Genomic DNA, 23,790 nt, shown 5'->3' with positions numbered 1-23,790 from the left:
TAACATAAAATTGTCAATTTATAAAGAAAATTGACCTTACGCTGCGTGTAGCAACTATGTAGCAAGACAGATATTTGTTCTGTTCGGGTTAATCGGAACCATGAATAATTAACGGAATGATTTTAAACATATAGCGTAATTGTCATTACAAATCATAATGAATATCTACATATTGACAGCATGAGAAACAACACCAACACCGAATGTTACAATGTTTTTTTAAGACAAACAATGATTTTAAAAAACAACGATTCCCACAATGCCTAGCCATAACGACAGAAGGATTTTGATTGGATACATTGTTTGGCACTCTAAGCAAGCGCGTACAGGTTTTTGAGGTTAGGAACAAACTGGCAGCTTAGGAAAGTTGCCACCGAAAATCGAAAATACATGAAATCAGGTAAAAACGTTACTAGGAACACTTGTATTCTGTACACCATAGATACTGTTTATTGTTAGTTTCGATTGCATGGGCGACTCTAAGTTAGCTAACTTGTTAGCTAGCTAGCTAGCTAAACTAGACAGCTAGCAAAATGGACTGGATCTGATATATGATACTAGGTAGCTAGGTACGTGACTAGTAAATTAGCAGATACGAGATTAACCTTGGTATTGGATGGATTTGATATTTGTTACTTGGCTGGCAAGTGAGCTGACTTGTCAGTAATATATTTGGCTACGGCTGTCGGACTACCTAGGTTAGCTAGCTAGCTATCCGATTAAGTGTAGCAGGATTGCAATGCAAGTACTAACTTAATAACGTTAATAACTTAACTAACCAAAACTTGCTAGCCAAATTGAAGTTGCTTTCTAGCTAGGAAAATACATTTGTGCATAGTTCTTCGCAGAAGTCTTGTTGGATATAACGGCCAAGTTTGCTACAGGACTTTAGCTACCTCCGTTGGCATAGCAACTGCACTGATTAACATGCACACATCAATAGACAGCTAGCTAAGTGTAGGTGAAACCAGCTGGGATGGCTACATCAATTTACTGCTTACTGTGTATTTCGGAGGATAAACGCATATCTCTGCTGCGATGGTTTAGCTAGCTAGGCTAAGTGAACTGTAGCTAGCTAACTAGACTGACAAGTTGGGCAATGTTAGTTGGGCTAAGTTAAAGTGTGTCAGTTTTCTCTTGTTGTGCAAGCCAATGCCCGTGTGTCCACAGCAGTGCAGCAGCGCGTGCCAGCAGCGGGGAAATTTACTTTTCATCCCGAATATGAATTTCTCGGAAGTCTTCAAGCACTCCAACCAACTGTGTAGAGTTTCGCCGGATGGAAAATATCTGGTAGGAATGCTGTTGTGTTAACTTGTTTCAAGTTTGACAACTTCAGCTAAACTAACCCAAATTTCGGGTGCATGTGTGCGTGCGTGTGTGTAACATACAATGTAACCGTATGTACAAAGGCAATGAACAGCAACTGCGTTTGAAGTAAACGCGGTCATCTTTCCAAGCTGTGTTACGTTTGACTGTTCTTTTAGTGGCGTCCTATATATTTTCCATTCAACTTATTTCTTATGTAAAAAAAGCCAGGCGTCTAACGTTGTCTAGCCTAAGATGTGTCGTATACGAGTTAAGACAGCAGGGGCATTTGAATTCAGGACTCTCGTTGTTCTTAGGCCACCTGTGTCCAGTACCGGCTGGTGGTGCGAGATGTGAACACGCTCCAGATACTGCAGCTCTACACTTGCCTGGATCAGATCTCTCAGATGGAGTGGTCATCAGATTCTCTCTTCATCCTCTGTGCCATGTGCAAGAGGGGCCTCGTACAGGTATGTGCTCAGGATCCAATGCCATTCCCATATGCTTGTGTAGATAAATGATGTAACATTTTGTGGATCCATGGTGGATGAATTCACAGGAAGGCAATCTTCCAATGTCAATAACTAAGAATAGTGTCAGGTGGTAGTGAGCGGGATAGAACGTGGACAGTTGACGTCAGAAGTTGGAAAACCGATACAGAAACCAGTTCTGAAGCCAGCGTTTTAATTCATTAGCGCCTTCTTACCTTTGCAGGGGTAGCAAGCACCAATCTTTCATTTTGCCTGATATGAGTGGGACAGCCTGAGGATGGTGGTGGTGGTGTTGTTGTCAGGGTCTCCCGTACAGAACCCTGTGCTGAGTCTCTGTAAACCGAGTCCAATGTCTTCTTAGGTGTGGTCACTGGAACAGCCAGACTGGCACTGCAAGATCGACGAGGGGTCGGCAGGACTAGTCAGCTCACACTGGAGCCCGGATGGACGTCACATTCTCAACACCACAGAGTTTCATGTGAGTGGGGCGGAGGAGTCGTCCCTCATCCGTGTCAACTGTTGCTACCTCGAAGTAATTGGCTGAAAATAGCAGGCTCTCCATTCCAGCATCGGAACAGCCTTAACCCCTAACGGCCTGACCGAGAGAATTTCGCATCTTAACTCGTTCACTAGAGTGCTTCAATGAAGCTGCGTAGCTTAGCTATGGCACATCATATCAATTCCTATCACGCTAAAAACAACTTTTTAGAACTTTGTAGTTTCATGCAGGAAGTGTAATATTGAAGCAGCGTTGTATACAAAGTATATTGTTAACAATGCCTCTGCCAGTTCGTCCACTTAATTACTCCAGGACACAGTCGATGTGCTGAGCCATAAAATGTCCGCCTTAGCGTGGAGTATAGATCACGTACAGTACAGAAACCAAATAGCACTTAAGTACATGAAAGTATGTCGAACGACGTTGTGCTTGACCACGCACATCTGCATTTGTTTATTGGAGAAGGGCAGTTGTCTGCCGTGCTGTGTGCGTATTTGTGTTGTGGTGTTAAGAGTGCACACAGCTCCTTGGCTGGCCTGCCGCTTGGATTACTGTCAGGCACAGTGCCACAGCAGGAGTCGCCCGTCGCCTTAACTTGACTCCAAGAATCACGGACAGGTGCTCAAGCCCACTGCGACTGTCTGGGTCTGAGGGGAGGGTGGGCGGGTGGCATTTCTCACCAAAAAAAAAAAACGTTTCCTGCCCGCAAAACAGACCTAGCTCTGTGGCTGGTGCATCATTTTGTAATGTGTTTAAGCTATTCGTGATGACGCTGAGATAAGACGGGTGAAGAAAATACGGTCAGGAAGTTCTCATTCATATAAAAAGATTACTGCTACTGCTACTCAGTTAGTGTGAAAGTTTGTGCTAATCTTTCCAGGACGATATTGTTTTCCTCTGAAAGTGTGTTCAGAGGGCAACAAATGATGTACCACTGACATAACATCGTAACATTTACACCAGTGAAATTATCATAAAAAAGGAAGAGATTCTTTTGTGTCGTGCTGGGTGTCAGTTTTATCGGGGGGGGGGGGTCTGCCTGAGTGGCAGTCGGATGACCTCACCTTCACCCGCTCCAGATTTCATTAAGGTTGTGCCAAGCTGGTATCTGTGTCGGGGCTCAGTTTCACCACGGCCGTAAACAGGATGCTAAATTAACTTGTTTAGGGACAGCTGCTGGGGGCAGGTCAGTACCATGTCTGCGTTTCCTTTTCTTCTGCGCTTACTGTGTCCGCTGACGGCGTGGGCACGTCCAGCGCAACGTGTCTGCTCACAGCTGACAATGCTAAACGAGAGAGGATTTAAAACAATCAGCACAGATATGCAAACTCGTGTGGGATACTCAGCAGGGCTCAGCCTATAGGCCAGGTTAAGTAAGGGCTCTAGTGTTAATTGTGGGATTGACTCCAGGTTCCCGATGTCACCCACAGTCCGTTATTGCATGCTCGCTGTCAGGGTGATGGACAGGGCACAGGGAATTATTTTTGAATTTGACACGTCATTACAATGGATGGAAGGCCATTATGTTAAAATTGGAAAAGTTCCGCTTAAATCCAAAAAACACAATGTGATATAAACAGCCAAAAGCAAATGCATTCATTAATGCATTATATCCATTTGTATTATGGTTTGTTTCCACTGCCAATATAGTTAACCATTCATGAAAGTCAATTCCAGTTCCTTTATGACATAGTCGTTTCTATAATTGATCTATGTACAAAGCCTCCCTTCCCTAATAGCTGCATTAAAAATGGCAGTTATGACTTTCATAAACCCTGGTTTGGTCCCAGTCTGTTGAGTTTAGGGGGTGCATTTTGGAAACGCTACATTGAAAAACAAAACTGCACCAGGATACACAAATGCCAAATCTCAATGGTTTCCTTTCCGTCTGTCAGCTTTGGCCTCGGAAACAAGGTGCGAGGACTCTTTAGCCAATCACCGCCTTAAGCGCTGGAGTGCAGAAACGCACCGAAGAGCAGCAGAGACGGATTCCCTCCAGGACTGGAGTTTGAGATCCCAGCCCGACATCTTTCCTCACAGCATCAGATCCTGGAACGGTGCCAGGTGTGGCTCAGTTTGTCACAGTTGTAGTGTTAAGCAGACTAACACTCTGAAAATACGACCTCTTTTATTAGAGTTAATCCATTTGCTGCTTGAACGGCGATAAAATCCCCTGGAAAATATTTTATCCAAGGGCACTTGGGAGCCTCTGATATCTTTCTAATGGTTTTTCGCTGTTGCTTAGAATCACATTAGCTCACTTGGCCAGTCGATCTGGACTTTTGCTATTGCACAGTATTAGCTATCTGAAGAAAAATCTGCAGACCAAAGCAGTTCTCAGTTTACTGCTGGTGTGAGTGGCCTACTGGCTGTTGCTTGACCCGCTGTACCAGATATTGAGGGGATTATAGCCATATGTTTGGAGAATGGGCCACGTTTGTTTGGAGGCTGCTGTATGATATGGTTTGCGTACAACATAATCCTTTGCTGCCAAACAGGCCTATATAAAGATTTCTGGGGTGTGTCAGACCCTTTCTCACAATACAAAAAAAACTAGCACATAAGAAATGTATTCAGTTTTTTTGGGGTATGTTAGGTTGGCTGTCACAGATGATTACATTACATTACATTATTGGCATTTGGCAGACGCTCTTATCCAGAGCGACGTACAGTTGATTGGACTAAGCAGGAGACAATCCTCCCCTGGAGCAATACAGCGCCCAGCGGCTGTGCGGATCTTATTGTGGCTACACCGGGATTAGAACCACCGACCTTGCGTGTCCCAGTCATGTACCTTAACCACTACGCTACAGGCCGTCCTGTGGATCCCCACTGAACGCTCATTTGAATTGAACCCCATTTGAGATTGTACGTGTGTGCGTGTCTGAGCAGAACGGCCCGGGTCACAATGCAGTGTCCCTGCCGTCGCTTCTTAAACCCATAAAAACAACAGCTGTGCGGTTCTGGAGCCGCTTCCCTCCTGGCACGGGGCTGTGGGCTCGCTGCTCTTGGCCTGGGCCCGGGGGGTGTCAGAGGGGTAGGTTTACCAGGCCAGGAGCCAGCGAGGATGGCAGGGAGCTGGGAGAAGCATTTCTCACCTGCTTCCTGTGCTCGGACCCCCCAGTTTAGTGTTACATTGTGTCTGGGACTCCCGATCCTTGCCCCCCCCTGAACCCCCCCCCCCTGTGCTTAAGGAGGAGACGGGGGCCCGATCCCTGTTTGAGCCCTGTTTGAGCTCTATTGACTCGGTTTCCATGGAGAGGAGCCTGAGGAAGGTTTCAGTGCCAGCCTGATGGCAGGGCACAGCTGGATGGTCCAGCTCTGTCACAGCGGGGGTGAGGACAGACGGCCTGCCACGCACACGCACACGCACACGCACACGCTCCGACCACGCCCCGGGTGTCTCAGCCGGGTTAGTGTGGGTGGGGATACGGTCTCACTGGAGAAGGGGTGGGGGGAGAAAGGGGTACTCTGCTATCGTGGGTAAACGACGATAGCGTTTACCCGAGATAAGCGTTCTGTGAAATGTCTCGAGTCCCCTTCAACAGCAGGGGTGCTGAAAATCAGATGTACTTCCTATTTTATTGATTTATTTTCATTAAAGGAGACAGGACAGAGCCTTGCAATTTTCAATGTTGCAGTGTGAAGTAATATTTTGTTTATTTATTTATTTATTGCAATTGGTTCGTGTCACATTGGTTCATGTCAAATGGTGGATATTTTACTTAAATGTGAGCAGAGACTTTGTGGCCCGAACTAATCGGCGTCATGCTGACGTGCATCTATTCTGGTGAGCGAGGGCCATCTGAGCCAGCTTAAAGTTGGGTCTTCCTCTGCAATGAGGCAGGACTACAGTTACAATCACCTGTCCTCCATAGGCACACTGTGGTATTCCTGCTATTCTGATGCTAATTTGCTGCCAATTCTGGCTCTGGCCCTCAGAATTCCAAACAGTGCTCGTCAGTGGGAGGCACTGCTGCACAGATACATGATATGTGTAGGTAATTGTCGTCCACTCAGCAATAGTTTGAGTGACAAACCATATTTGATTTGTTATTTTCGACGGCCTGAATGACCTGCCTATTATTTTGAGTTGAGAATCCCACTCCCCCTGCCCAACTCTCCCACTCCCTAGCCTGCAGTATGTTTCTTAGAGCGTGTGGATTTTGGAGACCAGCCCCATGGTTATGATTTAAAAGGAAAGGCCTCCCAACAGGCAGGTAGTGTTTCTGAATGATTTGCAGTTTGAAACACCACCAATAGGAGCAGAGCACACCAAGGCCACACAGAGTCTTGAAGTCTCCATTACAGTTCAGCCTGCCAGTACGCAAATTCTGTACTTCTTGTTGCAAATCCTTGCACGGTCTTTGGCTTGAGGACAAGACCAGTTTAGCGCAACATTTCACAGCATTCCTGTCTGTGTCCGATAAACAGGCTACGGACTTGCTTATGCATGCGCGTTATATTGACTTACTGTACAGTTAACTGAAATACGGCAGTGACTGTAGTACGAGCAAGCACTCTGTGATGTGTGAAGGCTCCTGTATAAATGACCCTCTCTATTATCAGAAGTACCATCTAATATGTTTTTAAAGGATCATACTTATTTAAAACAGCAGCGACTTCATTATTTTAAGTCCTCATCAGGCCCTGCACCCCTGCCAGACCTCTTCGTTTGGCCTCCACAGGCCGCTTGGCGCCTCCCCCTCTCCGAACCTCCACCTCACGCTCACGGCTACTGTCTGTTCCGGCTCCACGGTGGTGGAACGAACTCCCCGTGGAAGTCAGAACAGTAGAATCTCTTGCCGTCTTCAAGCGCAGACTGACGACGCACCTCTTCAAGCAGCACCTCTCCCTGTCCCTCCCTACCTGCCTGTAAACCTTAATTGTCGTTTTTCTGTGATATTTACTTGTGTATCAGGATGTTTAGTTTGTCTAGGTAAGCAGTGTTTGGTTAGTTAAGCGGTTTGTTCATACATTTGCGTGTTGCGGTATTACAAGAAAAAAAGAAAAGGAAAAAAAAAGATGATCAAATAGGCCCTGGTCCTTATCACTGTTGTACAGGTAGCAGTTGAAATTGTACTTCCCTCTAGGGTCTTTCAGCGCACTTATCAATGGTTATGGGTATGTACTTTGCACTTTGTTGTACGTCGCTCTGGATAAGAGCGTCTGCCAAAAGCCATTAATATAATGTAATGTAATTTTGCTCCAGTTGCACTTTTTTATTTTAATGTTTTGCTGCAAACTAGTAGATGGACTAGTCTCTATATTTAAAACGGCAGTTCAGTTGAAAGTTCATTGGTTCAGAGACACTTTTGAGAACCCATGCATCATAGACAGGCTGCCTTTTCCAACAACTGTGTTTTTTAAAATATGACTTTTAACCAGGCCAGACGCGCTGGGATGGGTTTAAACAGGTGGAATAGGTGTCAGCCAATTGGCCAGACCTATTTGGGTTTACACAACGCCATACTGCCTTGTCAGGGTAGAATCTGCCCTTTGGGATATATTGGTCCTTTTAATAAGCACCATGTAACGAATGGGTAAAATGATCATATTTTACTGTACAGAGGGATATTTGAGCTGTTAGAAACCGAACCCACAGGTATCTCAGCACTCTCGCGCTCCCCTCCGCATCGAGTCCTGTCCCAAGGTTGCGATGTGCCTTGGAGCCTCTGACAGATGACCGCTCTAAGATGGCGGTTGGTATGTGGGTTCTGCTGCTGAAGGCCGCTGTTTGGCTGGAGGCCTGGGTCTGAGGTGCTCCAGCTCTGGGCCTGTCCTTCATCACAGCAGCACATTGTACATTAGCCTCTGTCGTCTACAGCTCTGATCATTACCCCTGTGGAAAGGGCTAATGCGCTTTATACCGCAATGGAAAGGGTTAATATGCTTTATACCGCAATGGAAAGGGTTAATATGCTTTATACCGCAATGGAAAGGGTTAATATGCTTTATACCGCAATGGAAAGGGTTAATATGCTTTATACCGCAATGGAAAGGGGTAATGCGCTCTATACCCCAATGGAAAGGGTTAATATGCTTTATACCGCAATGGAAAGGGTTAATATGCTTTATACCGCAATGGAAAGGGTTAATATGCTTTATACCGCAATGGAAAGGGTTAATATGCTTTATACCGCAATGGAAAGGGTTAATATGCTTTATACCGCAATGGAAAGGGGTAATGCGCTCTATACCCCAATGGAAAGAGGCAATGTGCTTAATACCCCAATGGTAAGAGGCAATGCGCTTTATACCCCAATGGAAAGGATAAAGGATGGTTATATTAATGCTGACCAGGCACTTGCTATTGTTGAAACCATCATGTTATAATGTCCACGTATTTGGCACACTGTGCGGTGTGTGAGTGTGTCTATCAGTGGGGGTTTTTTTTCATGCCACCAGATGGCACTCCGTACTCTTGTGCTAATGATTGATGCACCAAGTGTGTGAAGCCCCAGATCCTCTTATCGGTTCCCCAGGCTGCTGCGTCTTATTTCAGGCCCGGGTTCAGAGGGCTGGGCCTGGTGGCTGGCTGCTCCAGGGCCCTCGCTCTAAGTGGGTCAGTGAGCGAGCCGCGGGATTAGCCCCAGCTGACGGATGAGCCGGGTGCACAGGCTCTCTTAGCGGCCTCATTAGGGCCCGGTTGATTGAGCGCTTATTAATAGTCCCGCTGTTACATCACAGCCCCGGGGATAACTGCTGGACTTCTCATCTCCCCCCTGGACAGGGCGGTTCGAGGGACCACACCTAGTCTGTTAAAATACATAAAAATGTCAAATAAGGCATTCACTGCTCACTACGGTTCATATTATACCCGATAAAACTTGTGACGCCCATATATGTTTTGTTTTTTTTACTAATTAAATGTATATGTGATTAATACTATGTGTTGATCTTCTGCAAATTGCTATGGTTTCATCATATTCGATACATGATTTGGAGTTGAATTGAGAGTGAGAAAGACAGAGTGGAGTACCAGAGAGAGAGAGAGAGAGAGAGAGAGGGAAAATGTTTGGGAGGACCAGAGAGAGAAAGATAGGGGGTTGGGGGTGACAGTACCAGAGAGAGGGGACTATGGTTCGTCTGCAGTGTCCTGCAGATTACTGAAAGCCTCCAGACTTGGGGAGGAATGCGCTGGTCCGCAGCGCGGTGGCGTGTAGGCGTGAGACCATGTGCATTTCGCAGAGCAGCCGTGCGGGGGCCAGGCGCCGTCGCCCACACACCGGAATGACTCTCCCTGTCTTTCCCCCAACAGCTGAGGGTCACTGTCTGGTCCCTGTGCACCAAGTCTGTGTCCTACATCAAGTACCCCAAGGCCTGTCAGAAGGGTGAGTACCTGTGTGTGTGTGTGTGTGTGTGTGTGTGTAAGCTTTATGTACGTGCATGTTTGTGTACATGTCTGTGTATGTATGTGTGTACATGTATGTACGTGTCTGTGTCTTTGTAGGTGTAGGTGTGTGTGTGTGTGTGTCTGTACGTACATGCCTTGTAGGTCTCTCTGCGTGTGTGTGTGTGTGTACGTGTCTTGTAGGTGTGTGTATGTGTATGTTTGTGTGTATGTGTGTATGAGTGTATGTGTGCATGTGTGTGTCTGTATGTGTGTACATATATGTACGTGTCTGTGTCTTTGTAGGTGTGTGTGTGTGTGTGTGTGTGTCTGTACGTACATGCCTTGTAGGTCTCTGCGTGTGTGTGTGTGTGTACGTGTCTTGTAGGTGTGTGTATGTGTATGTTTGTGTGTATGTGTGTATGAGTGTATGTGTGCATGTGTGTGTCTGTATGTGTGTACATATATGTACGTGTCTGTGTCTTTGTAGGTGTGTGTGTGTGTACGTACATGCCTTGTAGGTCTCTCTGCGTGTGTGTACGTGTCTTGTAGGTGAGTGTATGAGTGTGTGTGTGTGTGTGTGTGTGTATGTGTGTGCGTATGTGTGTATGAGTGCGTGTGTGTGTGTATATGTGTGGATAGGTAGGTACGCAGGGTCCAGGGGAGCTGCAGGGATAGGATAGCTCCAGTCCTGCTGCTTGTGGGTAGTGTCTGCTGACCTCTGACCCCAGGGCTGGACCCCGCACAGCCAGCCGAACGTGCCTCTGCCGACAGCTGCGGCTCTCTGTATGAAAGCCGCATGCTTATAAAACTCATCTGTCAGCATGGAGCAAAGTTATTGGGCACCAGCGACTCTGGGCAGCCCAGAGGTCCATGCCTGTGTGGGACAGAGCCTCCTCCTGTCCCCACTGTAAAAATAACTGAGCCACAGCACTGACATGCACTGTAAGCAGACTCGTGCTCTGGCCTTTCGAGGCCCAGTGGCCACTTCATGTTAAATACCTGACCTCCACACTCGCACATTCTACCGAAAACAGCTGCTTTTTTAAACGCATCCACGTGCTGCGTGTGGCAGACATATAGAGTGGTGGGTAACAGACTGTGCCTCTGTGCCAGTGAGGAAGCAGGCTTGTGCCTCGAGTAGGCCACTTCTGTCACTCGAGCTGCTGTTATTGGTCAAGTGACTATCCAGCTATTTGAACTGGAAATGTAAAAAGCACATGTGGTATCGTAGATAAAGGGCATACCCCTGTCGGACATACAGGTGAAGGGAGCACGTTATCTTAGAGGTTAGGCGTAATGTAGTAATCCTGGGGTCAGGGGTCCAGAAAGGGCCGGTGTGTGTGCAGGTTGTTGTTTTAGCACAGGACTAAGACAGCTGATTCTACTCATCAAGGTCTTGATTAAAGATCACGATTAGTTCATTAGTATAATCGGGTGTGTTACTGCTGAGGATGAGATTGGACACCTCTGTCCTATGCGATATGAAGTTCAGAAGCACACACAATACCTCTTAATATTGTGCTTTAAAGTGAGCTGAGTTGATAGGCCTGGAGTTGGTTGGGAGCGTAGGGTGTGTTTGGGCTGATGAGTGGGCAGTGTAGTAGGGTGTGTTTGGGCTGGTGAGTGGGCAGTGTAGAAGGGTGTGTTTGGGCTGGTGAGTGGGCAGTGTAGTAGGGTGTGTTTGGGCTGGTGAGTGGGCAGTGTAGAAGGGTGTGTTTGGGCTGGTGAGTGGGCAGTGTAGAAGGGTGTGTTTGGGCTGGTGAGTGGGCAGTGTAGTAGGGTGTGTTTGGGCTGGTAAGTGGGCAGTGTAGTAGGGTGTGTTTGGGCTGGTGAGTGGGCTGGTGAGTGGGCAGTGTAGTAGGGTGTGTTTGGGCTGGTAAGTGGGCAGTGTAGTAGGGTGTGTTTGGGCTGGTGAGTGGGCTGGTGAGTGGGCAGTGTAGTAGGGTGTGTTTGGGCTGGTGAGTGGGCAGTGTAGTAGGGTGTGTTTGGGCTGGTAAGTGGGCAGTGTAGTAGGGTGTGTTTGGGCTGGTAAGTGGGCAGTGTCGTAGGGTGTGTTTGGGCTGGTGAGTGGGCAGTGTAGCCCTCCAGGCTGACCCGTGTGCCTCTCTCAGGGGTGGACTTCAGCAGAGACGGCCGCTACATGGCCCTGGCGGAGCGCCGCGACTGCAAGGACTACGTCAGCCTGTTCGTGTGTGAGGACTGGCAGCTGCTGCGGGTGGGTGCCGAACACAGGCCCTGCTGGGTGCCGAACACAGGCCCTGCTGGGTGCCGAACACAGGCCCCGCCTGGGTGCCGAACACAGCCTACCCCTCCCTTCCTCTCTCAGGCACTGCCAGAGTGCAGAGAAACTCAGATGAGAAGTACTGGTTGACAAGTCTCAGGCATATTGTCAAATGTGTAGCCGTCATGAAATCTTATTTATTATGTAGGCTGCTTTTCAGTGTTTATTATAATGTTTTTCACATCCTTGTTTCTGCAATCAATGCATCTGCCATTCGTGTCACTTATGATTTTAGTCTTGCTAGCTGTATTTGTTATTTGAATTATAGTATTTGAATTGTTTGTATGAGCTCACAGAAGCCTAATTGATTTACCCTGAGATACCTGATGGAAGTCAAATTGATTTACCCTGAGATACCTGATGGAAGTCTAATTGATTTGTTGAGTTGTCATGTGATTAACCTGTAAAGTCCCAGGGGGCAGAGTCTGAGCACTGGCTTCGGGCACGAAGGTTAAGCAGTAGTATGTATGGTGTATGTATGTATGTTATACAGGCTGTTCTTATGATGTTATATAGGCTCTTCTTACCTATGTTATAACTGCATATGCACTCTTCTTTCTCACAGCACTTTGAGACAGAGACCCAGGACCTGAGCGGGGTGGAATGGTCTCCCAATGGCTGTGTGCTGGCTGTGTGGGACACCTGTCTGGATGTAAGAGATCACACTGCGCTCAGCGGGAGAACGCACTGGAACAGAGTGTAGCAGTAGTGATGTGGAAATGTTGAACACACATTGGGTATGGCTGTAGATAATGTTTAGAGTGGCTTTATAATAACATTGTCTGTGGGCCCTTTCCTCCTCACAGTGGTTTTAGGGGGAAATGTGCTGCCATAAACTCAATCAAACCGAAGTAATAGGCTCACTACAATTTTACCTATGTCAATGTCATTTGAAAAAAAGGATCTTCCATGATGCCTGATAACTTTGTTACAACAGCAGTGGTGGGAAAAAAATCCACATACCATCTCTTTTGCACTAGACCATTAGTCAGCAGACCTTGTGTGTGAATGTACAGTGTTTATATGAACATGTGTGTGCCCTTGTATGTGTGTGTTTATGCCTGTGTGTGTGTGTGTGTGTGTTCTGCAGTACAAGGTGCTGTTGTACTCCCTGGACGGACGTCTGCTGTCGACCTACAGCGCGTACGAGTGGTCGCTGGGCGTGAAGGCCCTCACCTGGAGCCCCAGCAGCCAGTTCCTGGCCATCGGCAGCTACGACGGAAAGGTAGCCGGCGCTGCTGTGCATTATGGGTAGAACCGTCCCTGTCCCTGCCTCGTGACATCACTGACCCTCTCTTCTCACCTGGAACAGGTACGCATCCTGAACCACGTCACCTGGAAGAAGATCACTGAGTTTGGGCATCCTGCCACCATCAACAACTCTAAAGCAGTACGTAATTATTGCCACAGGTTTTCTGCCTGTTATTATGGGTGTGATGAAGCCATTGGTGGGCTGCTTCATACTTTATATGGATACTACATTTTCTAAGAGTAGTTTGTTTTAGCAGGGATGTCATATGTCCCTTCTGACCTCACTAAATAAATAATTAAAATTCTCACTAATTAACACTCACTAATGCAAGTATAGTAATACGTGAATAACCTTTTAATTAAAATCAAATAGATTTTTAAGATCACGCATGATTTACATGCGCTGTTGGAGTTTGTGCTAACAGTTTTTCTGACAAGCTGTGTATAGCCGAAGATGATTTCAACAATACGTATGATTTCACAGATACGCATCAGCATGTACTGAGCGAGTGTAAACGGTTGTTGGCTGTTGTGTGTGATCAGGTTGTTTACAAGGAGGTGGAGAAGCGGCCAGTGCTGGCCAGCAATGAGTTATCCATCCATCAGCAGCTGACCATGGGTAGCACCCTCTTCTGCACGCAGAGCAAGTGTGAGTGTGTTCACCGTGTCTGTAAAATGTGTGTGTCCTTCAGTGTCTGTCAAACGTGTGAGTGTGTTCTTCAGTGTCTGTCTGTGAACCAGCACAGAGGAGGGGAACGGGGTGATACTTAAGAGAAATAAGCAGAATGAATGTTGTAAAACACATGCAGTGAATCATTATTTTGAAAGTTGAGGTTTTGAGACATTTTCAGATTGATACACAAATGACCTTGAACTGACCTTGAAGGAAAGGTGAAACGTGTCAGGCTCTGTGACTCTGTGGCTCTGTGACTCTGTGAAACGTGTCAGACTCTGTGAAACGTGTCAGGCTCTGTGACTCTGAAACGTGTCAGGCTCTGTGACTCTGTGAAACGTGTCAGACTCTGTGAAACGTGTCAGGCTCTGTGACTCTGTGAAACGTGTCAGACTCTGTGAAACGTGTCAGGCTCTGTGACTCTGTGAAACGTGTCAGACTCTGTGAAACGTGTCAGGCTCTGTGAAACGTGTCAGACTCTGTGAAACGTGTCAGACTCTGTGAAACGTGTCAGACTCTGTGAAACGTGTCAGGCTCTGTGACTCTGTGAAACGTGTCAGACTCTGTGAAACGTGTCAGGCTCTGTGACTCTGTGAAACGTGTCAGACTCTGTGAAACGTGTCGGGCTCTGTGACTCTGTGAAACGTGTCAGGCTCTGTGACTCTGTGAAACGTGTCAGGCTCTGTGACTGTGAGGTGCGTGTGTTCGGTGCAGTGAGCCAGGGGCTCCTGCAGGGACTGTCAGGCTCTTGCCGCCGATCACAGAGCTAACGGAAGGCACAGGACTGTTAGCACAGCTAACACGCACCCACCCAGCGGTGTCACGTGAGAACACAGTAAAACAGGACAGCAGAGATGACGTTTTACTACGCAACTCTACTGCAGGGTAGGGAGGCAACTTAGGTCAGACGTAGACATGTTGTTTAGTGTGCAGATGTTTTAAACTTAATTTCAATGATAAAACTATTTTATTGATTTCTGAAAATGTAGCACAGCATTTGAAATGCCTTATGATATGTTGGCTGATGGATATTCTCTCTCTGACCTGTTCTAGATGAGATCTGTGAACTGCCTGTCCAGATTCCCGTGGTTAAGCCGGACCCTGATCGAGCGAACCCAAAAATCGGGGTCTCCTCTATGGCTTTCAGTCCTGATAACCGATACCTGTCAACCAAGAATGGTAAGGGTCTGTCTTAGCTACATCACAATCCACAAGCAAAATATTTCAGCCTTATCAGATACACAATTTTATATTGTTTATTGCGGTATCATTACCTCGTATCCAGGATACGTATGGTGAAGGGAGTCACTGCCAACGCCCAGCCCTCGTAGGCATTCTGGGCTTCTGTTCTTTAAATACGACCGCAGGCCTAACTGGCAGCCCTTCCGGGGTGGAAGTCGCCCCATGCCAGGGCTGATCCAGGGAGTATGGGCAGCTTGGGGCTGGAGCCAGTGTGAGATCCTGGCTCTGCAGCAGGCAGCTGTGGGTGTGAGTGTGTGGCGGCCTGGTGCTCCAGCAGGGTAACTGTGTGTGTGAGTGTGTGGCGGCCTGGTGCTCCAGCAGGGTAACTGTGTGTGTGAGTGTGTCAGAGGGAAGCTTGTGGCCTGACCGTCTTCTCCACTGTGTGCCGAACCCCAGACAACATGCCCACCAGCGTGTGGGTGTGGGACATGCAGAAGCTGCGTCTGCTGGCCGTGCTGGAGCAGGTGGCCCCCGTGCGCTGCTTCCAGTGGGACCCCCGCCGGCCACGCCTGGCCCTCTGCACCGGCAACGGCAAGGTCTACCTGTGGTCCCCGGCCGGGTGCGTCTCTGTGCAGGTGCCTGTGGAAGGTAAAGACCTCTCTCCTCCCTTCCTCTGGGGCCGTCTGTAGCCTCGTGGCTAAGGTACATGACTGGGACCTGGAAGGCTGGTGGCTCAACCTCAGGGCAGCCATAAGATAAGATCTGCCTGCCTGTTGGGCCCTTGAGCATGGCCCTTAACCCTGTTTTGCTCCAGCGGGGAATCACCTGCTTAGTCTATCAACTGTAAGTCACTTTGGATGAAAGCTTCAGCGAAATAATAAATGAGACGCAAGGCCAGCGGGGTCTTTGAGGTTGAGTCACTCCTGCAGAAAAGCCCTGACGAATCAATCGAAGATGCACTAACCAGCGGGAGAGATACGAGTATGTTCCTCACCTGTGCGCCGTCCCTCTCTCTCTTTCTCTCTCTCTCTCTCTCCCTCCCTCTCTCTATAGGCCAGTTCCAGGTCCTGTCGCTGAGCTGGCACTGCAGCGGGAACTGCCTCATCCTGATGGGCAAAGACCAGCTGTGTCTCTGCTACCTGGAGACGGAGACGGAGAAGTGAGCGGAGCCGCGGGCTAAAGCTAGCGCCGCGCGTCCTGGGGCGGTTCCCAGACCGCGGTCCCTCCCTCCCTCCCTCCCTCCCCCACAGCTGTGCCCACAGCTGCACTCCTCATGTTTACATATGGGAAATGGCGAGGCTTTGGTTCCTGAGTGGACCATTTAACACTTTTAAAGAGAAATGATTGTTTTTTGCACTTGGAAGAGGGGTCGGCATTAGATAGCTTCCTAATGTAGCATTACACTGGTGAAGTGTGGGTGATATGAAGACAAACGTTTGGTTTTTACTCCCCCTTTTGTAATTTCTATAACTGAAAATGTGCTGGTGTACTTTTCTATGTATATACGGAAGGTTTTTTATTTTTTCTAGAATCAGTATTGTATTTTTCATTAAATTTTGCTAAGATAATAAACGTTTCAAGTGTTTCATTTCACTGCTCAGTTAAAATGAATGGCCTGTCATTGTTTTGGCCTTCACGTTCTACTTACAAACACTTTTTCAAACTCAAGTTTGGCAAGTTACTGTGATGGCTGAGTTTCTGAAGAGTAAAAATAAAGACTTGCGTTTATATTGTAAGTGAAGGATATGCTTATGTAAAAAGAACTGGACACACAAGGCAGCCTTGTTGGTTTAAATCTGCATTTAATAATTTTGAGGTTCTTTCAGTTCAAATGTTTCCATCTCCACATCTTAAGATTCAATACTGAATTTCCTGTACATCACAGTACAAGTGGATTACATGACTGGTACGGTCAACTGAGAGTTCAGTCTACTGCCCCTAGCACTGGATTTCCTTGTAAATTGCACTTGATGTGTATTCCACTGAATTCTTTATAAAAAGGATTTGACACGTAAATCAATGAAATTATTTGACCATTAATGATGCTAGTAAAACACAATTTGGCAATGACATCAATCCAGCTCATTCCCTTCCGTTTAATTCCTTCTCCACCTGTTCCCATCTCCTGCCAAACACCAATCAGTAGCGCTACTAAATATAGCAAGTAAAACAGCTGCAGAAACTAATGAAAAACATGCTGTGAAAAGTTATGAGCGAAAGTAAACTTTTTACCATTTTAGACATGTCAAATTTCTAACAAATAATTGCTATGTATAACTAGCGTGAATAGAAAATGTTTGAGCAATTCTGTGCAACTAAGCAAAACTGCAGCTCCCGGAGCTACTTGGGTATAAACAAAATCGATTCAAATCCGATTTTATACTCAAATTCCCAGCTACATACTCGACAAAATTTTAACTGGCCCTTACAGTTTAGTACGAAATGATCCTCCACCCTCACATAACTGAGAAGACAGCTCGCTTTACGGGAGTGTTTGGACATTAGCACAAGCCTAATAAGTTTCCATTTCTAATATCCACAGGAAAAAAGACAAAGCTGTGCTTACTTCAATAAGCAAGCAATATAATAAATTATTTTATATATATATTTATAGACGTAAAATCATTTTAAGATTGCTATTTTCAGTGCAAATCTCTTTTTTTCTAGTATGTGTTAAATAAAAACTCCACATATCAGACATGCAAACTCCTCATGCAACAAGCATGCACGTGATGTTCCAAAACTGCATGGAGTTTTTATGGGAAGAAAAAAAGAAAAAAAGTTCACAATCACGGGGGCACTTCAAAACCACGACGTCATTATCATCTCGACTTTGGTAGCACACCACCAGTGCATAGATCTACTGTAAAAGTGTGGGAATTGCGCTATAAAGTGTATTAATCTTTCAACAAGAAGTCATAACCAGGCACAGTGCTCCTTGAACCCTTTTCGTTTGGTTCAACTTAATGGCAGCCACTAAGTTTTAAACCATATTTGTGCGTTTTATTGGAATGATTTGGTATCTTATCAAAAGTTTCACAAACTGACCTGGCATCCTAAGTGTTATAAACCACATTAAGATGGAGAAAAGAAACATTTGGGTTGTTTCGATTTTGTTCAGAACCTAATCTCAGAAAATAAAAATTCCATTACCATTCCAATATTCCCTATTCAATTCCCAGCCAATCCTTCAACCTCTATAACATCGCACCAATGTTCCACCTCAAGGTGAACAGGACTTTCAGAGGTTTTCTATTTTTGCATCGGCAAGGATTGTTTGGAGCCCCTCCAATCTGCATGGCAGACTTTGTGCCAGTGAAGACTGCAAAATCAGAATCCATCTGTATTTATGATGTGTTACGATGTGTGTCGAGTTAGCAACGGTTTTAATTTTAGGTTTGGACAGAACTGGATCAGTCCAACTACACATCACTAGAATGAAACGTATTACCCTGTCTGAAACGGCACGGCTGAAGACGTCTCATCCCAAGAGGTCTAGGGTCCGTGCACTTTTAATAACATACCTGAAAACTATTCTGACTGGAGGCCAATATCTTTACTAAACTGTGACAACAAATAACACTAATAAAGGGCCCGGACTGTCATACACAAAGAACAATTCTCAATCTTAAGTCTTCCGTTCTTACTGCCCACTCGACATCAAAATATGAGCAAAAACCTCTGTACTATCCTAGTCTGCAGCTGACCAGCCTTTTTTCAGCTCTGACTCACCCTCAGTAGTAATAACGATAAAAAAAAAAACGGGGGCCATCTTTTAGCATCATGCCAACTACTGTAATTCTGTTCCGTAATTGGTCAACTCCAGTCACTGCAGTCGGGGGCAAGGGGAGTGCATGATTCAAAGGAAATCATGACCACCCTCCCCTTCATATTCCCCCACCTGGGAGCTCGCAGCAGTCGACTCATTGTGTAGGCTGCCAGCAGAAGGCCCCCTGGGCGTCAGGGCACCATTTTGTTTCTTTCACGGCTGAATGTGCACGAGAGGAGTGAGACTGTATGAACAGGGACAGGTAATCTGGGGGAAACTGTGCTGGGTGATGCTGAGAATGGTTGGGCATGTACAGTGCAGTACATCAGCAGCAGGGCGCTCTGACCATGCACACGCTCTCGCAACGGCACTATTTCCAAAGCGCGGAGTATTGTGGAACAGAAGGAACTTGTAGAATAAAAGCACTTTGTACAGTAGGTGCCAAGGGCTGAGTGGACGGGCACTTCTGCAGCGTGAGTGTGGGTGTCTGGCTCATGCTGTGGGGTATCACAAAGCCACAGTGCAGGGCTGGGGCGAGACTCCACCAACAATACAACACGGGGATGTGTTTAGCGCACAATGTCCAATTAACGGAGGGGGGGGGGGGGGGGGCGATGAAGGCAGAGCGCCGGCCGGGGGGCGTGGGGGTGGGGAGGTAAAGGGAATGGCTCTAGAAGCCGATTTTGCCCCTGGTCATGGAGTAGCCCAGCTTGGCCTCGTTGTTGATGAAGGACATGATTCCCAGGTAGGTCTCGATGAGGAGGGGCCTCTCCAGGATCAGCACGCCATTGGCCCGCCCGGGGAGAGGGTGCTCCTTGTGGGCTCTCTTCACCGCCTGGATGAACTGAGCCTTGAAGCTCTCCAGCTATCAGTGAGAGGGACACAGCACTTACCGGGGACAGCAACCAACCCCAACAACCATCCACCAACTCTCTACTGCTTTCTATATCCCCCCCCCCCATGCCTTCCTGCACATTTCCCCTGTCTGACTCATACCTGTGTGAGGCCTCCTGTACTGAAGCGATATAAAGGGGAACAGGCTTATTCACAACACATTTCCTCCCACCAGACTTGGGTGAAATACGTAATTGTTTCGACTTAAAACACTTTCACATAATTTACTGCGCTTGTCTGGTATATTGTAACGCTTCCGGTCCTCTTGGGTGGCTCAACTTCACCAGGCAAGATCAACCGAGCACAGAAAAGTATCTGAATCCAGAAGCAGGTCTGGTGCACCCACGCCCCGCTGGGGTTACCTGACAGAGCGAGCCCACTTTCTCATCTGCGTGGGCCATGGGGTGCTCGGTGAACGTGCAGTAGGGCATGTCCGTGCTCCACGGGTTCCAGCGGTTCACGAACGAGGGCCGGGGCCGCTTGTCCCACTGCACCCGAATCCCACAGCCTTCCCTCCTGCAGGAACACAGCCCAGTCAGGGAGAGACAGCCGTGTCAGCCATCCCATCACATCGCATCATATTATATTACAGGCATTTGGCAGACGCTCTTATCCAGAGCGACGCACAACAAAGTGCAAGGTGCATACTCATAACCAGGGATAAGTGCGCTGAAAGACCTTAGAGGGAGGTACAATTTAGACTGCTAACAGTACAACAGAGATAAGGACTAGGGCCTATCTGATTATCTAAATTCAGCCACATTCGGAAGACGAAACAGGGACTGACCTTAACCCCCGAGACGGCTACTGTAGAGTTTTAGCCTCCTGAAATGTTTTTTTATATAAAAAAAAAAAAGTGGTGTGGTGGCTGAATTCTTGTCTCAAGAATGTTTCAATCTCAAGAAATGAAAGTGAAACCAAGAAACAGAACAAAGGACATCTATTGGAAGCTCAAAGCAGTGGAGAAGCTGTTTAAATAACAAATAAAAATGTACTTTATTCCTAGCAACATGCTATGCAGTGTGGCAGTACGGATCACCAAACTTCAGCTGATCAGGAAGAAACCCGAGAACCAGTTCAACCACATAAAATACAGGGAAACAGGACGGACTTACAGTATAATTAACAAAATCAGTAAAATAATGAACAAATGTCTCCAATAATACTAATGAACAAATGTCTCTTCAATCATGAAGGTAACTGAAATACTCCCCCTTTCTCCCTTTGATTCCAAAAAAATAAATACATATAATATGAATATTGGGTTTTTGGTGCTTAAATAAACAGTACATTAACTCAAAACACTGTAAAAAAGCTGTAGGGCAAGGCTAGCATTAGGGCGGGCCAAAAAGTTTTTCAATCATAGGCCCCCAAGCCCTGACCCAGGCAAAATATGCCTCAAATTTGACAGCAACGAGAGCAAAGAATTCTCAAAAGAGGCCCTAAATAATCAGTTTCCAGCTCTTATGGTTTTCACTAACTGCAAGGATCAGAAAATCAACCAGGCATGCAGGTTACTGCCGAAAAGAAAAGGGTGTGACAACTTAATGAGCAATTAAGAGCCAGTTCCCACACCCTGGGCTGCAGGTGAATCAAATCACCCCAGTGCAAGTTTGCTGTGCTGCAAACTTAAAATTGAAATCAAGGAAAAAAAAATAAGTGCAAAAAGTTAAAAATACCTCACTAAAAAAAAACTACTAGCCAGCAGCAGAAAATGGACGACCGCTACAGAGGATGGAACTGTTATGTGAGGCTTACTTGTTGAGGGATTTGGGAGGGAACTCAAACTCTCCGATGGAGATGGTGTCCACAGCGTTGAGGGAGATTCTGACCACCTGCTGGCACTGCAGGTTGATGAAATCATACTTACACACCAGCAGAGACCTGCAGAAAACAACATCACATTACATCAATGGCATCTGGCAGACACTCTTATCCAGAGCGACGTACAACAAAGTGCATACCCATAACCAGGGAACAACAGCACCAACGACGCCGTGTACCGCAGTGTACAACAGGGCAAGGCAATAATCAGTCCTTTCTTTAAGCAATGCAAAATAAAAGTAAATAAACCAGAAAAAGTACTGGGACAGACATCATTTATATCGTTTTGGCTCCATTCACCAGCACATTGGATTTGAAATAATTAACGATGAATGAGGGTAAAGTGCAGACTATGTGCAATCCCTACAGACAGCCTGCACTTTAACCTTGTTTTCATCGTTTTATTTCCAATCCGATGTGCTGGAGTACTGAGCCAAAACAACAACAATTTTCCACAGGGCCAGACATTCATTTCACACGCAACCGTGTCCTTACCTGTCAGTGATGAGCACCAACCGCTCCTTCTCATTGTTCCAATGGTCAACTCTGTGGAAATAAACCTTCAATATTAACTCTGGTTTGAAATGGCAGGGAAGGTGGGCAGCTATAGCATTGTCTCAGTGTTAGACTATTACAAGCAGCTTTGGTGTCATCTTGTTGTGGATCTTCTTGCCCTGTCTTTTTCTTAATATAGTTTCTGGCACCTCCTGCTGTTAAACCGAGGTAAAAACCCCTTAGTAGATTAGTAATACTACTAGGATTACTACTACTACTACTAATCATAATAATAATAATAATAATAATAATAATAATAATAATTGTGTGTATATGTGTTGGTGTGTAGTATTATCTGTGATACTAGCTACTTTATAAAATAAAATGACAGCAGTTGATATAACCTGAACATTATGACAAATAAGCGTTGTGCAAAGTGCGTTGCGCACTGTCATCATTATTAGTAAGCCAACTTGCTACTCGGGTCATGGCCGGAATCGGGGACTTCACGCCGCACTCACTCCGCCAGTAGCCACACGCTGAGCACCTCTCCGTCTTCGGAGGGCAGGGCCACCGTTCTAATGTCGTTCACTGCTTGTTCTATTGTCCCTGGCTGGGAGAAGATAACATCACCGCATCAGCACCAACACCTAGGTTACCAGTCCGCACAACTGCCGACAGAATAACATTAAACCGTTCCGTTGCCCCATCATCTTTTCGATTCGAACCTAGTCTCCGTGGTTGAAATCAGCTAGACTAAGATTTCAAAATATTAATTTCGTAAACGTTAGTTACGCCAAAATACCAAAGACACAGGCTTCATGGGAATTATAGCGTATAACGTTAAAGATTATTTCAGCTCCATGTAGACAGCAGATCAAGGCCAATTTTACTGATGACAGATTTTCAGTTGGCGGAAATGGAGACGAATAAGGAAACAGTTTGCAAACATAACACTTCAGCTTGCTATGCTTTCGATTAACTACGTAACGTTAGTTAAAATTGAATGATAAGCGTTATAATAGTAAATAGTAAAACTTAATATGCTGCTAAATAATAGCTATATTGAAATGATATAACGTTAGCTAAGAAGCTTTACACATACGACTCTTTAAAATAAAAAAAATAAAAAAGGCTAGACTAGCTAGAGAACAATCTGCTATATTCTATGTGTGTTTATTGGGAATATTAGCCATCTCTGAAGCTCGTTTGCAAATATGCACACATGTAGCTAACGGTAAATTAGCTAGAGCTATCGAATATTAGCCATCCGGTTAGCTAGCTAATGCTAATATTCGTAATAACGGTTAAAACGTTAACAACTCATACTCACTCTAAAGACGAAATAATCTTTCACTTTCGCTTGCATTGTTGGGTTGTGAACATGAAACGGCGTCAGTGTTTGCAGAGGAGAACAACATGCTACCGATGCACCATACCCCTCTCTTCCTCCGGCCCCCGGCGGCGTGAAGGCCACCTCCACCCCGTCCTCACTTTCCACCGTATGGAGCACAGCAGCTCCGGGGCTCTCTGGCTCGACGGAGTCGTTCAGTTGCAGCATTGCTCAACAGAAAGCTAACAAGGTAGCTCGCCCAGGCTACTCACTTGAGCCCCAAAGTACAAATAAAACCTTGACGCCTTACAAAACTAATGTTGAGCTCGGGTGTTGTTTACTTTACGCACGAAAGACACGAAGCTTGACCAACACGTAGCTGTGTAAACACCCAACCAGGAACTCCTATCAGTGATGTAGCGTTACGTCCCCGCTAGTTCTCAGGATTATCATTAAA

General features: G+C 46.3%; 2 protein-coding genes across 3 annotated transcripts; one reads left to right on the top strand and one right to left on the bottom strand.

Moving 5' to 3' along the window:
* The first annotated feature begins 276 nt into the window (after positions 1-276).
* On the top strand, positions 277-16,206 carry wrap73 (WD repeat containing, antisense to TP73). Of its 2 annotated transcripts, none has more exons than XM_061258765.1 (13): positions 277-400; positions 1,174-1,290; positions 1,623-1,775; positions 2,158-2,274; positions 9,557-9,629; positions 11,743-11,846; positions 12,478-12,564; positions 13,003-13,137; positions 13,225-13,302; positions 13,707-13,812; positions 14,890-15,015; positions 15,475-15,666; positions 16,072-16,206. In XM_061258765.1, the coding sequence occupies exons 2-13, from the start codon at positions 1,222-1,224 to the stop codon at positions 16,179-16,181; spliced, it is 1,350 nt and encodes a 449-aa protein (XP_061114749.1). In that variant the 5' UTR covers positions 277-400; positions 1,174-1,221; the 3' UTR covers positions 16,182-16,206. The 2 variants fall into 2 exon arrangements, with proteins under 2 accessions (XP_061114749.1, XP_061114748.1); XM_061258764.1 differs by having other exon boundaries at positions 282-400; positions 1,171-1,290.
* Positions 16,207-16,800: 594 nt separating this feature from the next.
* Positions 16,801-23,773, bottom strand: tprg1l (tumor protein p63 regulated 1-like). Its single transcript, XM_061258806.1, has 6 exons — positions 23,334-23,773; positions 22,522-22,613; positions 22,001-22,051; positions 21,440-21,565; positions 20,044-20,197; positions 16,801-19,652 (listed from the first exon to the last, which is right to left on the bottom strand). The coding sequence occupies exons 1-6, from the start codon at positions 23,559-23,561 to the stop codon at positions 19,458-19,460; spliced, it is 846 nt and encodes a 281-aa protein (XP_061114790.1). The 5' UTR covers positions 23,562-23,773; the 3' UTR covers positions 16,801-19,457.
* Between the last annotated feature and the right edge of the window lie 17 nt (positions 23,774-23,790).

Source organism: Conger conger, chromosome 10 (assembly GCF_963514075.1).
Source record: "Conger conger chromosome 10, fConCon1.1, whole genome shotgun sequence".
Taxonomy (NCBI): domain Eukaryota; kingdom Metazoa; phylum Chordata; class Actinopteri; order Anguilliformes; family Congridae; genus Conger; species Conger conger.
The sequence above is the reverse complement of the archived record's forward strand: the minus strand, read 5'-3'. Positions and strand labels throughout refer to the sequence as shown.